The 12535-nt window shown below is 40.4% G+C and overlaps 1 protein-coding gene across 1 annotated transcript in view; it reads right to left on the bottom strand.

The window, feature by feature from the left end:
* Positions 1–9911, bottom strand: part of LOC124035913 (putative palmitoyltransferase ZDHHC13) — a 28919-nt gene extending 19008 nt beyond the window's left edge. Inside the window, exons 1-2 of the mRNA XM_046349796.1 lie at positions 9601–9911; positions 1789–2000 (exon numbers count right to left, since the gene is read on the bottom strand). Coding sequence (XP_046205752.1) covers positions 1789–2000; positions 9601–9624 — 236 coding nt within the window. The 5' untranslated portion in view covers positions 9625–9911. The remainder of the gene's footprint in view (positions 1–1788; positions 2001–9600) is intronic.
* Between the last annotated feature and the right edge of the window lie 2624 nt (positions 9912–12535).

The following is a 12535-nucleotide window of genomic DNA, read 5'->3' as shown; positions in this document are numbered from 1 at the left end:
CGGTTCAGAAATTACGGTAAATGTTTTTCTTCTTCTTTTTATTACTTTATTTAGTCAATGTTTTTCTTACTTTTATTTTTCTTACAACTACATTTTTGTAAGCATTTCACAGTAAAGTCTACACCCGTTGTATTCGGCGCATGTGACCAAACATTACATATTTGTTAAGCACATTTTTTTTACTCCTGCGCTTATTTAGGCTTGCCATAACAAAGGGGTTGAATACTGAATCAAGACCTTTCAGATTTTCATTTGTTATTAATTTGCACAAAATTATAAAAAGACAATACCACTGACATTATGGGGTATTGTGTGTAGGCCAGTGACAAAACATCTCAATGTAATTCATTTTAAATTCAGGCTGTAACCCCAAAAATGTTTTTAAAAAGTCAAGGGGTATGAATACTTTCTGAAGGCATTGTAGATGGGAGGGCATGCAGGCGGTCGCCAATTTATTAACGCGTAATTTGCCTAAATGAGTCATGGAAACACTTCAACCACTCCATTTTTATTCAACATTGTAGGTTTTTTCAAAATATATATATATTTTTTGTAAGTGTGAAGAGATTACGGTCAACTGTTTTAATCAACAGTCAATTTCCTGCTAGGGTGCATTTCCATTCATCACATCTATGCGAGCTTTCTAAATGTCAACAAAAAAAAATGTGCACTGCACAAGTTAATGGAAACCGTTAATGATTGAAATGACACCCACCCTGTATTCAAGAGCATGCATCTCAACACACAACACACAAACCTCAGATGAGGTGTTTACGCATGTTCACACATTTTTATATAATTTATCTTAAGGTTAATGGCACAATTGTTAATTTTTTGGGTCATTTATCTTAAAATAATGACAGCCCTGTTTGTAGACTTTTAAATTATAATCAGACTATATTTTCCAGTGATGAAGACATGGATGTCTCATGGTATGCTGGGGTATGCAAAATGGGTCAACTTTGAGCACCTTGATCTCCGGAATGTTTTGGCCTTCAGGGCTAAAAAGTCAGTTTCTGACCACTTCTTCCATGGGCAAACATGTATGGCAAGTTATGTTTTAAATAAAAAAACAAAAAGGTATGCTGTAAAAAAATGATTGAATTAAAAAAATGGATTTACCCCATAGTTAATCCCGCATTTCCTCCAATGCATATAAGTGTTCTGTGGGTTATTACACAGATGTGAAGTAAACTGAGGAAAAATGAAGTTAGCTGAGGCAAGCGGGTGGTAATGTTAGTTTGCCAACTTAAATGCTAACATAGTTAGCTAGATAAAGTCAGCTAGATAGCTAATATCAGGTAGCTAACGTTAATAACTTGTGTGTAATTTGCGCTATTGAAACATACATTACTGTATGTATCATTTCGAATACAGGTTGCATTCCAAAATTACCGGTAAGGAAACACATTTGTTGCGTGCAGTGCGTGATGACACAACCACCAGAGAAGGTAGTGATCACACAGGGAGAAGATCTGTTTGTGCGCGCCACCCCACCGCCCAAATTTGACGGATTCACGTGGATGAATATCGCTGGAAGAGTGACGTGTTCACATCCCTGAAAGCTATTCAGTCCTCAGAATTGCCATTTAGCCTGAAGGCAAAGTAGTAAGCATAACAATCTGATCCCTACTGCTTTATGGATCTCCAGAGGGCGATTTCAAATTAAAATCTATTACCCATAAAGTGCACTAATTCTGACCTGAGGTATGGAGCTGGGAGCACAACAATTGTAATGTGTGGCCATTAATAGGGCTTCGTATGAGACACAACAGAGGTGAATCTTACTGTGTTGCCTTGACAATGTCCCAGCTGCTGCTGTCATCCATATGCGAACGTTTCTTGGGCTGCTGAGTGGGGTCTATCATCTGGCCAGCTCTTGGGCCAAACTGGCCATGGAAAGCAGGCATGAATCCGTGTGCCATCCTACTGCCATGATCCCCGAATCCATGCACATGCGAGTGACCCCCGTGGCCATGGCAACTGTCATGGTTGTGACCCTGTAAAAAACACAAAAAGAGAGAATGGGCACATTATCAACTATGGATGGGAATTCTCAATTCTGGTGAGTTTGCCTGACTTGCAAATAGACGGTATGCAGTGATTGACATTAAGGGTTGGCCTACTGCCTGGGGAAATTGAACTGAGCAGTCACGTAAATTGAGCCTGCTCTGAGGTTGACCCATTGGGCAGGTGATAAAACGACAAAATCGTGAAAACATCCAAACTGCAAAGAATTCCAGTAGCCTGATCTTTCGGGTTCCTCCCTATTGTTTACGTGAAAGACAGACAATTTATGGCATTAAGGCAATACCATGGTAACCAAATTACACTGAGACTCAAAAAAATGTATGCCAAACAAACATTGAAATCTCAGAATAGGCTCCGAATTAAGATTCAACGATGTTTGCAGAATGAAATGGGGCGTCAGCTGTGATATGACACATTAACTTTTAAAATAAAATATATTTTTGGTTATTTAACTACAGTAAGTGAAGTGGATTTACACTTTGTAACGGAATTGCGGTAACGGAATTTAATCATGGGTCCCTGATCTGTACTCCACAGAAATGCTTAATTATGTCACTCTTCATGGTAATGTATCCTAAATAGGTACAAAAAAAGGTAGAAATATGCAATATCCTCCTTTGCATACGTGGGTATTATTCTACACACTAGTAATTCAAAAATGTTTTTATTTATTTAACTAGGCAAGTCAGTTCGGAACAAATTCTTATTTACAATGATGGCAATTATTTTAATGAGCTTTGCCCCAAAACAAGACAAAAATAGGTTGGTCAGGACAAATCTGAACTAATCATAGACATCTATTTTTCACAAGTTTGGACATCAAAGTATAGCTCAACAAAGTATAGCTCAACAAAGTATAGCTCAACAAAGTATAGCTCAACATAGTACAGAGTTCAGTACAGTACATGAATGTACTCCACTACTGTGCTGTCCAAACTTGTGAACCCAACTGTGGTTTGACTACTATAATCTCATTGTGGCAAATTCAATTGCAGTAATTCTGTTACCGATTTGGTAGCCAATTTAGTTTGAAAAACACTTAATTCATAAACAAAATTGATATTAGTAAAAACATTGATTGATAGGTCTACTTTGTTACTTCTGCGAAATGTCGTTACCCTCCCTCATGAGGGAGAGAAATAAGGAACTATCTTAAAAGATACAATAAGTGGGTTTTTGGTTAATAGAATCTCAAGGCACAAGGCAATGTTTCTTAAACTTAAAGAAGGCAAATCATTTGATCAAAACGAAATATAAGTGTTGATATTAGTCGTGAGGGATCTTTTCTTCATTAGTATGGTGTATTTCTAATACCTTCAGACTTTTTCTGGTAGATGTTTTCTAAAAATACCTATTTTCCAGCTGTTTGACCATCTTATTCCACATTTTTAGGATAGAAAATGGTAGAAACCTGTATATATGCCTTAATTTCTCAAACATATAGACTTAGCTTTCATTTGACATGCTACTATGAACTTCACATGTTGGTCTCATGGGTCCTTTTACATGGAAATTACAATATATGTCAAATCGGGCAAGTTGAGCTCTTTTTTTTTAATACTGAGAACCAAAATAAAATTATTCCGTTAGTGATTTCTGATTCCTCCCCTGTGTGAGTGCACTGGTGAAATGCAGGCATCATGAAACTGAGTGTAAATAGCTCATTTAGATTTTCGGGCAAGTGATAATCTTCGGGCAACCAAAACATAATAAAAAAATACTCCTGACATGCCCGGTGGCATAAAGCCTTTCAGACTTTAATGTCAATCCCTGGTATGCACAATGTACCATCCTCCAAGTCACCAAACCAAGGGTTACTGCTCTCTTAGTAGCTACAATACCAAGCCAATATACTAACATGGGTTATTAACCAAACTGGGCTTTGAACCTAAACATCACTGATGAATTGGTCATCATTCAAGACATGTTTCTAACGGGACCTCTTGGCATAATGGAATACTGTACAAACTACCCCAATAGCAATATCTATAGAATGCAATATCTATAAAATAAGGCACAAACACAAACAAATATCCTCAGTTACTGTACGGAGTTGGACCACAAATAGCAGTGTAGACTCGAGTCGGATGACTTGGACTCAAGTCACAAATTTGCTGACTTGAGAGTCGACGTGATATAAAGTAACTGGAGACTCGACTTGAGACTGATGACTTGAAATTATCTGGACAGGTTTTGTAACAGTCTCTCCATGGATTGGCTAGTGAAACTCATACAGCTCTCTGATAGGAGCAGCAAACATGCTCAGGTTGGGTGAGCTAGCGCAGGGGTTCTCAAATTGGGGAGGTTTTGGGGAGTTGCGAGTGGGATAATTTTTTTTTTTTTTAATAGGCTTCATAAAGCCTACCATCTGTATTTTTGTATACATACACACACACGTATGTGGGCACCCCTTCAAATTAGTGGATTCGGCTATTTCAGACACACCCGTTGCTGACAGGTGTAAAAACAATTGGGCACACAACCATGCAATCTCCATAGACGAACATTGGCAGCAGAATGGTCTTACTGAAGAGCTCAGTGACTTTCAACGTGGCACCATCATAGGACGCCACCTTTCCAACAAGTCCATTCGTCAAATGTCTGCCCTGCTAGAACTGCCCCGGGCCAACTGTAAATGCTGTTATTGTGAAGTGGTAACATCTAGGAGCAACAACGGCTCAGCCGCGAAGTGGTAGGCCACAAGCTCACAGAACGGTACCACCGAGTGCTGAAGCGCGTAAAAATCGTTGTCCTTGGTTGCAACACCACTACAGAGTTCCAAACTGCTTCTGGAAGCAACATCAGCACAATAACTGTTTGTCGGGAGCTTCATGAAACGGGTTTCATTGCCGAGCAGCCGAACAAGCCTAAGATCACCATGTGCAATGCCAAGCGTTGGCTGGAATCGTGTAAAGCTCGCCTCCATTGGACTCTGGAGCAGTGGAAACGTGTTCTCTGGAGTGATGAATCACACTTGACCACCTAAGGAAAAAAAATGAAAGAGAATATACAATTCGAGGGAGATAGAAAGCAGTTGCTTTGCAAGCCTTAAAATGCATGATCTAAGTGATTGATAGTTGGTATTCAGCAGTCATAAAAGCATTCCCTATTACCTTTGAAGAACTACTAAAATTGTGATTTTGTTAAGACAGCAGCTCTATAGAGATGAGATGACTTGGAATGAAATAAATGTTTTAAAACAAGTATTTTATTAAAGTAATGTGAATAAGTGATAAGCAGTAACAGACAGTCACTACCATCACGAGACTTATTAATTGTATTATTCTGTCTCGTTAATACATTCAACTCACAATGCATTTCGTGGCAAAAACTAAATCGAAAACCGTGATTATTTTTTAACAACAAACAGAAACTGAACTGACCTCAGAAAGCACTAATACGCAGGTATACTCCGTAGACACACTTCTTTTGGTAGGCATTGCGTATACTCACTTCTTAATACCCACAATGTGTATCTAAGTAGGCTAGTGTAGTGGAAGTAAACACCATATCAATTAATAAGGCTGATGGAACATATCAGAATATGTAGCTTAAATGTTGAAAAAGTATTACTTCTTCGTAAGACATGACTGATAATGTGAAGTAAAAACATCCAGGTTTCAAACAATTAAGGAACAGGAAAAATATATCAATGCTATTGATAGGCCTAACAGTCTTCTGGTAGATGGATGCTATCCCAAAACCCTTCAATTAAATGTTAATAAACTCAGCAAAAAAAATAAACATCCGCTGTCAATTGCGTTCATTTTCAGCAAACTTAACATGAGTAAATATTTGTATGAACATAACAAGATTCAACAACTGAGACAAACTGAACAAGTTCAGTGACTAACAGGAATGGAATGTGTCCCTGAACAAAGGGGGGGGGTCAAAATCAAAAGTAACAATGAGTATCCTCATCGACTGCACCAATTCTTGCTGTGAGATGTTACCCCACTCTTCCCGGACATTTCTGAGGGTAATGGCCCTCCGATCCAACAGGTCTCAGACATGCTCAGTAGGATGATTCAGGCTCGTCACTGGACATGACAGAACAATGACATTCCTGTCTTGCAGGAAATCACGCACAGAATGAGCAGTATGGCTGGTGGCATTGTCATGCTGGAAGGTCATGTCAGGATGAGCCTGCAGGAAGGGTACCACATGAGGGAGGACGATGTCTTCCCAGTAATGCACAGCGTTGAGATAGCCTGCAAAGACAACAAGTTCAGTCTGATGATACTGTGACACACCACCCCAGACCATGATGGACCCTCCACCTCCAAATCGATCCCGCTCCAGAGTACAGGCCTAGGTGTAACGGCCATGCCTTCGACGATTAAACGTGAATCCGACCATCACCCCTGGTGAGACAAAACCATGACTCGTCAGTGAAGAGCACTTTTTTCCAGTCCTGCCTGGTACCAACGACGGTGGGTTTGTGCCCATAGGTGACGTTGTTGCCGGTGATGTCTGGTGAGGACCAGACAACAGGCCTACAAGCCCTCAGTCCAGCCTCTGTCAGCCTATTGCGGACAGTCTGAGCACTGGAGGAGGGATTGTGCATTCCTGGTGTAACTCGGGGAGTTGTTGTTGCCATCCTGTACCTGTCCCGCAGGTGTGATGTTTGGATGTACCGATCCTGTGCAGGTGTTGTTACTCGTGGTCTGCCACTGTGAGGACGATCAACTGTTTGTTCTGTCTCCCTGTAGCGCTGTCTTAGGCCTCTCAAATTGGACATTGTAATTTATTGCCCTGGCCACATCTGCAGTCCTCATGCCTCCTTGCAGCATGCCTAAGGAACATTCACACAGATGAGCAGGGACCCTGGGAATCTTTCTTTTGGGGGTTTTCAGAGTCGGTAGAAAGGCCACTTTAGTGTCACTAGTTTCCTTAACTGTGACCAGAATTGCCTACCGTCTGATAACTGTTATTGTCTTAACGACTGTTCCACAGGTGCATGTTCATTAATTGTTTATGGTTCATTGAACAAGCATGGGAAACAGTGTTAAAACCCTTTACAATGAAGATCTGTGAAGTTATTTGGATTTTTACAAATGATCTTTGAAAGTCAGGGTCCTGAAAATAGGACATTTCTTTTTTTGCTGAGTTTAGCTACAAAATGAGCCCATGCCTTGCAGAATGATATCATGATTATTTGCATCAATCCAGTGCCAATTTGTGATGCAAACTCCCTCTCATGTGTACTACCGAAACAATTAACCAAACAGTGCTAGGTGCCTGCAGTTTAATTAAAGGGTAACTACACTCAAATACATTTCTTAGATTTTTTTCAAGACCTCAAAAGTGTTCTCCTGATGTGGTTTAAACATTGTTGTGGATTTAGAACATTCCATTTAGTTATTTTGCTATTAAAAGTGTGTGACTGAATTTTGGGGGGAATAATCTGAAACCTGTGAATTTCAGTCTCATTTATCTATTTTAATAATATGAGAAAGTGTTGAGTATACACACTTTTCCAGGCACCACTAAACCACTGGCTCTAACATTGCACTGCCTTCAATATTATGGGATGAAGAAGTAACATAATCTGGCATGTTAATTGCAGTATTTGTGAGGAAGAAAAGGCCTCCCCAGTTGGCAATGAGCATTCCACAGGCAGGCAGCCTTCCAAAGTGATAGTGTGGTGCAGACAGACCATGCCTTCCTTCCGATCCTGCAATCTTCACTGCATACAGGTAGATGGGCCGTATGATTCTGCTTGCTCTGGACTCCAGAGAAGCGACATGGTATCCCTACTTGATATCGAATACTAACAATGACTTGCTGTACAGTTATTGGATCGGGTGCCCAATTGTAGGGAGAGGATTACCGTAAATAAATATTCAGCTCCAAAAATGGTTTGGTAATCAAAAATAGAAATGGTTTACTTTGCAAGCTCACCAGCAATGAGGCATCAAGCAGAGTATGTGAGTAGAGTTAAGCGGTCAGAAATGCCACTCAAAACTCCATTCCAATCACTTGTAACATCTGCTACATTCGTTTAAAAAAATGTTGTTTTTTTAAATAAAAATTTAAATCACCATTTAACCAACTCCCATCTATTTTTGTGGACTACCTGGACCTACCATTTGGGTTTTGAAGTATTAAAACCAGGCCATAAGACTTTAATAAAAAGTATTTTAATAAACATGAAAAGGTGACTAAGAAGCACTCATAATTATAAATATTGTAAGTATTAAACAGCATATAAACACTAAATAGGTCAGGAGCCAGAGAAGGAAGGAATATGAATTATTGAGGCTATATTTGTTTTGCCTATTTAAATTATTTCAAGGCTATAAGCCTACAAATAAATACATTGTGAAGCATTTGCGAGTGCGACACACTAGGCTGGCAGGAACATTAAGCGCTCAGCATTTAACCATTTTGTTGTATGAAATCGTGACTTTGTCTATAAATGGTGCATATAGACTGACTTTGTTTAGAATTACATAAAAATTAAAATATTAGGCTCAGCCAACAGTGCCTTTGAATTCACTTTTAGAAACATGAGTTTTGGACAGTCTGTAGATTCAGGCTCATGTGATGGTGCCTGGAGAGCAGGCCAGCAGCGGAGAAACACCTCTCACTGTTTGCAGAGCCACTGGGGATGGTGATGTGAGCGCTCCAGCTTTAGGGAAACTTGCTCTGCGCTCCAGTCAAATTGGGCTCATTACTAGCATTGGCCTAATGGTATTTTGGTATATCATTTAGAAAATAAACTTATGAAACGTGCATTTGAAATGTATTGTAAAAAAATAATAATTCAGAATTACATAATCAAAATATGTTGTAGACAACATAATGAACAGGGCTGTGTGGTAGTTTCAATAAATATTGCTTTTCCCCCCTTAATTTTAGATATAAAAAAAAATATTTAAAAAACTTGACTGGACTCTACTCTCTCTAACAATACACGATTTGGCCTTGACTCGACCTGTTCTTCCTGGGACACAGACCTAGTGACTCGAACAATAGTGACTTGATCCCACCAGTTATCAAACCTAGCTAAACTAGTTATACTGCAGCTTTGTTAGGAAGCTAGCTAACTAATACAGTTTCCCAGTTCTACGGCACACATATCCAGATATTAAAATAAATACAATTATTAACTAGGCAAGTCAATTAAGAACACATTTGTATTTACAATGACGGCCTCTTCACCGGTAAATACCCGGACGACGCTGGCCAAATTGTGCGCCGCCCTATGGGACTCCCAATCACCGCCGGTTGTGATACAGCTACCAAACCAACCTAGCTAGCTATACTAACGCCAGATGCATAGACGGTGACAGTTGTCTGAAACGTTGTTGGTAATCTGACATTACATGCCTACTGATCAGTGCCAGTTTAGTTATTTTAACGTTATTAGCAAGCTAACGTTAGCTCGCCTTGGCGTGCATGACTGCTGCCTCTTCTCAGTGGCATTTCCACCAAACTTGCTGCCAGTTCAGGAAGCAGCTAACTATCAGTCGCTACACAGGCTGGCTATTTTAGCAACGCTCTGAATAGAAAACAATGATTCCATTCCTCTTCAATCAAGAATCACTGTAAAGTTCAACTTACGCCAGTATCTCCCTTCCAATCCATTGTACAGCCAGAACTGTGACGAGACAACGAAAACGTTTTATTTTGCTGGCGATCTTCCTTCCCCTTCGACCACAATTTCCTGTATATATGGGCCACAGTATACGTCCCGCCTACAATCCCTCAGTTTTATTTTATTCATCGGACTATAGACCCCTTTCTGTGTTTGCGGCACAAGGGCGATGCGCGCAAATTGGTGGCAGAACAGGGGGAGTTCTTAGAGAAAGCCAGCAAAAGAAAAGGCTATATTTACATCCCAGACGCGACACATACATCTCGCCGACGTCCGCCTGACAGCGGTAGATCGTGTTCAATTTAACATCCGCAGGAGGGCTGCTGTGATTGTGGTACTGTAAATCGAAATGGATTGCGCGCTGCACAGGCCCACGGCCGCTCAGCATCACAGAGTCGGCGGTAGATCGCGTAGACATCGAAATTGGGAAGAGTGTCTCAATGCATAATTCCTCACGTGTGGGGGGACACGTTTCCCATATTTTAGGCATAGCCTACCCATGGACAGTCAAAACATTTTCGGGTCATGGTTGTCAATCATTTTATCAGAAAATATGTATAAATATATGCATAAAAGCGCAGGTGTCCATTCGGCAAATCATAAACCAAGTGGCCACACATCTGCGCTGTGTAGAAGATGAGAAATCCAAAGAGATGAGTTGGCAATCACAATGCTTAAACGCTTTGGTGAAGTCCAGGGGTTCTCAAACTGGATTCTCAAGCGAGAGAACACAGTCGACATCCACCAGTTGCACACATTACTCATATACTTTTAAAAATGATCATGCAAATCTTAAAATTAATAAAATATGCTGTGATGCCAAAATGCTTCAAATAAATCGATAAACGAGTAGGCTACATTCAGACACGAAATATTATGTTGCTCTCTATAAGGGGATTGGGGTATAGGTCTACATGAGGGGATTTGATAGATGAAGAAATGTAATCAATAAATGGATAGATCTGGACTAGGATTAATGAAGCAATTTTACGAAATAGGCTTGAATTACAAACTGACCCAATATAGCATGCATGCAGCCACCACCTCACATTGTCCAGTCATATAATTCCAATAAAATACAATAATGAAATAATTGAGTGTTATCTACAGGTAAATAGAAGACTATGAGAAAAATAGCAGTACAGCCATGATCAAAACTAGTGTGAGAGACTAACGACGTGACAAGGATCATAGCAGATCATAGCAAGCACCTGGTTTGCCAGTTTTGATCCCATATCTACCATGTTGCAACAGCGTGAACCCCTACACATCCACAGATACTTCAGAATTTCCTAATGGTTGTCAATATCGTCTTCAGGCTGAGAGACGATGGACGGGCAAGAGACGATGGATGTGTCGTGTCCGAGAGGTCATCTATATATAGGTGTATGCCAAATGCAAGGCATGGGATATTCAAGGAAATACTCTTGATGGACGAATTCTGAGTAGACCAGGTGTGCATTCAGTACAACTGAATAGTGTAGAGAGTTTAATTCAACGGAAACTGTACTGAACAACCACAGGACGATTGTGTATGGCGTGCTGAACATATTTTGCGATTTCGAATGACCACACCAATATTAATCAGGCCACACGTCGCCACACCCATCAAATGGGAGAAAAGCCGACCTCAAAAGCCTTTTTTTGGAAATGTGTCTCCTTTACCGCATGGCCAAGTCTGTTTCAGAAGTTTGGACAGCACAGAAGTACACAAAGTAGAGTATAAATCAGTGCAATATAGTTCTGTACAGTAGAATTTAGTACAGTGGCACACACTTAAGTAGAGCACAGTATCATTTACTGTATTATACTGTACTGTAGTTCACTACTGTATTAAAACTACTGTACTGAACTCTACTTTACTGTACCAAATTTTATTGTACAGTACTGTACTGTACTGTGCCAAACTATATTGCACTGTGCTCTACTGTGCTGTACTATGTGGCAAACTTGTGATTGTGACTTCTGATTATCTGTGATTGGTCCTGTCCAGACCAAACAAAATATGTTGTTTGGGGGCAGGGCTCAATAGAATAATAGCCAGTGTGGAGAATAACCGTAAAAGCCTTGGTTTCATGCATGTTAACATTAGAAGCCTCCTCCCGAAATTTGTTTTATTCACTGCTTTAGCACACTCTGCCAACCCTGATGTCCTAGTCGTGTCTGAATCCTGGCTTAGGAAGGCCACCAAAACCCCTGAAATTTCCATCCCTCACTATAACATTTTCTGACAAGATAGAACTACCGAAGGGAGTGGAGTTGCAATCTACTGCAGAGATAGCCAGCAGAGTTCTGTCTTACTATTCAGGTCTGTGCCCAAACAATTTGAACTTCTACTTTTAAAAATCCACCTTCCCAGAAACAAGTCTCTCACCATTGATGCTTTCTATAGACCACCTTCTGCCCCCAACTGTGCCCTGGACACCATATGTAAATTGATTGCCCCCCATCTATCTTCAGAGCTTGTGCTGTTAGGTGACCTAAACTGGGACATGCTTAACACCCCGGCCATCCTACAATCTAAGCTTGATGTCCTCAATCTCACACAAATGATCAATGAACCTACCAGGTACAACCCCAAAACCATAAACACAAGCACCCTCATAGATATTCTAACCAACCTGCCCTCCAAAAAAAAACTGCTGTCTCAGCAATGACTGCCTCATTGCTTGCGTCCGTAATGGGTCTGTGGTCAAACGACCACCTGTCATCACTGTCAAACGCTCCCTAAAACACTTCAGGCAGCAGGCCTTTCTAATTGACCTGGCCCGGGTATCCTGGAAGGATATTGACCTCATTGTGTCAGTAAAAGATGCTTGGTTATTCTTTAAAAGTGCTTGCCTCACAATCTTAAATAAGCATGCCCCATTAAAAATAAATTGAACCAGGAACAGATATAGC

The sequence above is a fragment of the Oncorhynchus gorbuscha genome, linkage group LG05 (assembly GCF_021184085.1).
Source record: "Oncorhynchus gorbuscha isolate QuinsamMale2020 ecotype Even-year linkage group LG05, OgorEven_v1.0, whole genome shotgun sequence".
In the NCBI taxonomy this organism is placed as follows: domain Eukaryota; kingdom Metazoa; phylum Chordata; class Actinopteri; order Salmoniformes; family Salmonidae; genus Oncorhynchus; species Oncorhynchus gorbuscha.
Note: the sequence above shows the minus strand (reverse complement) of the source record. Positions and strands in the feature narration are given on the sequence as shown.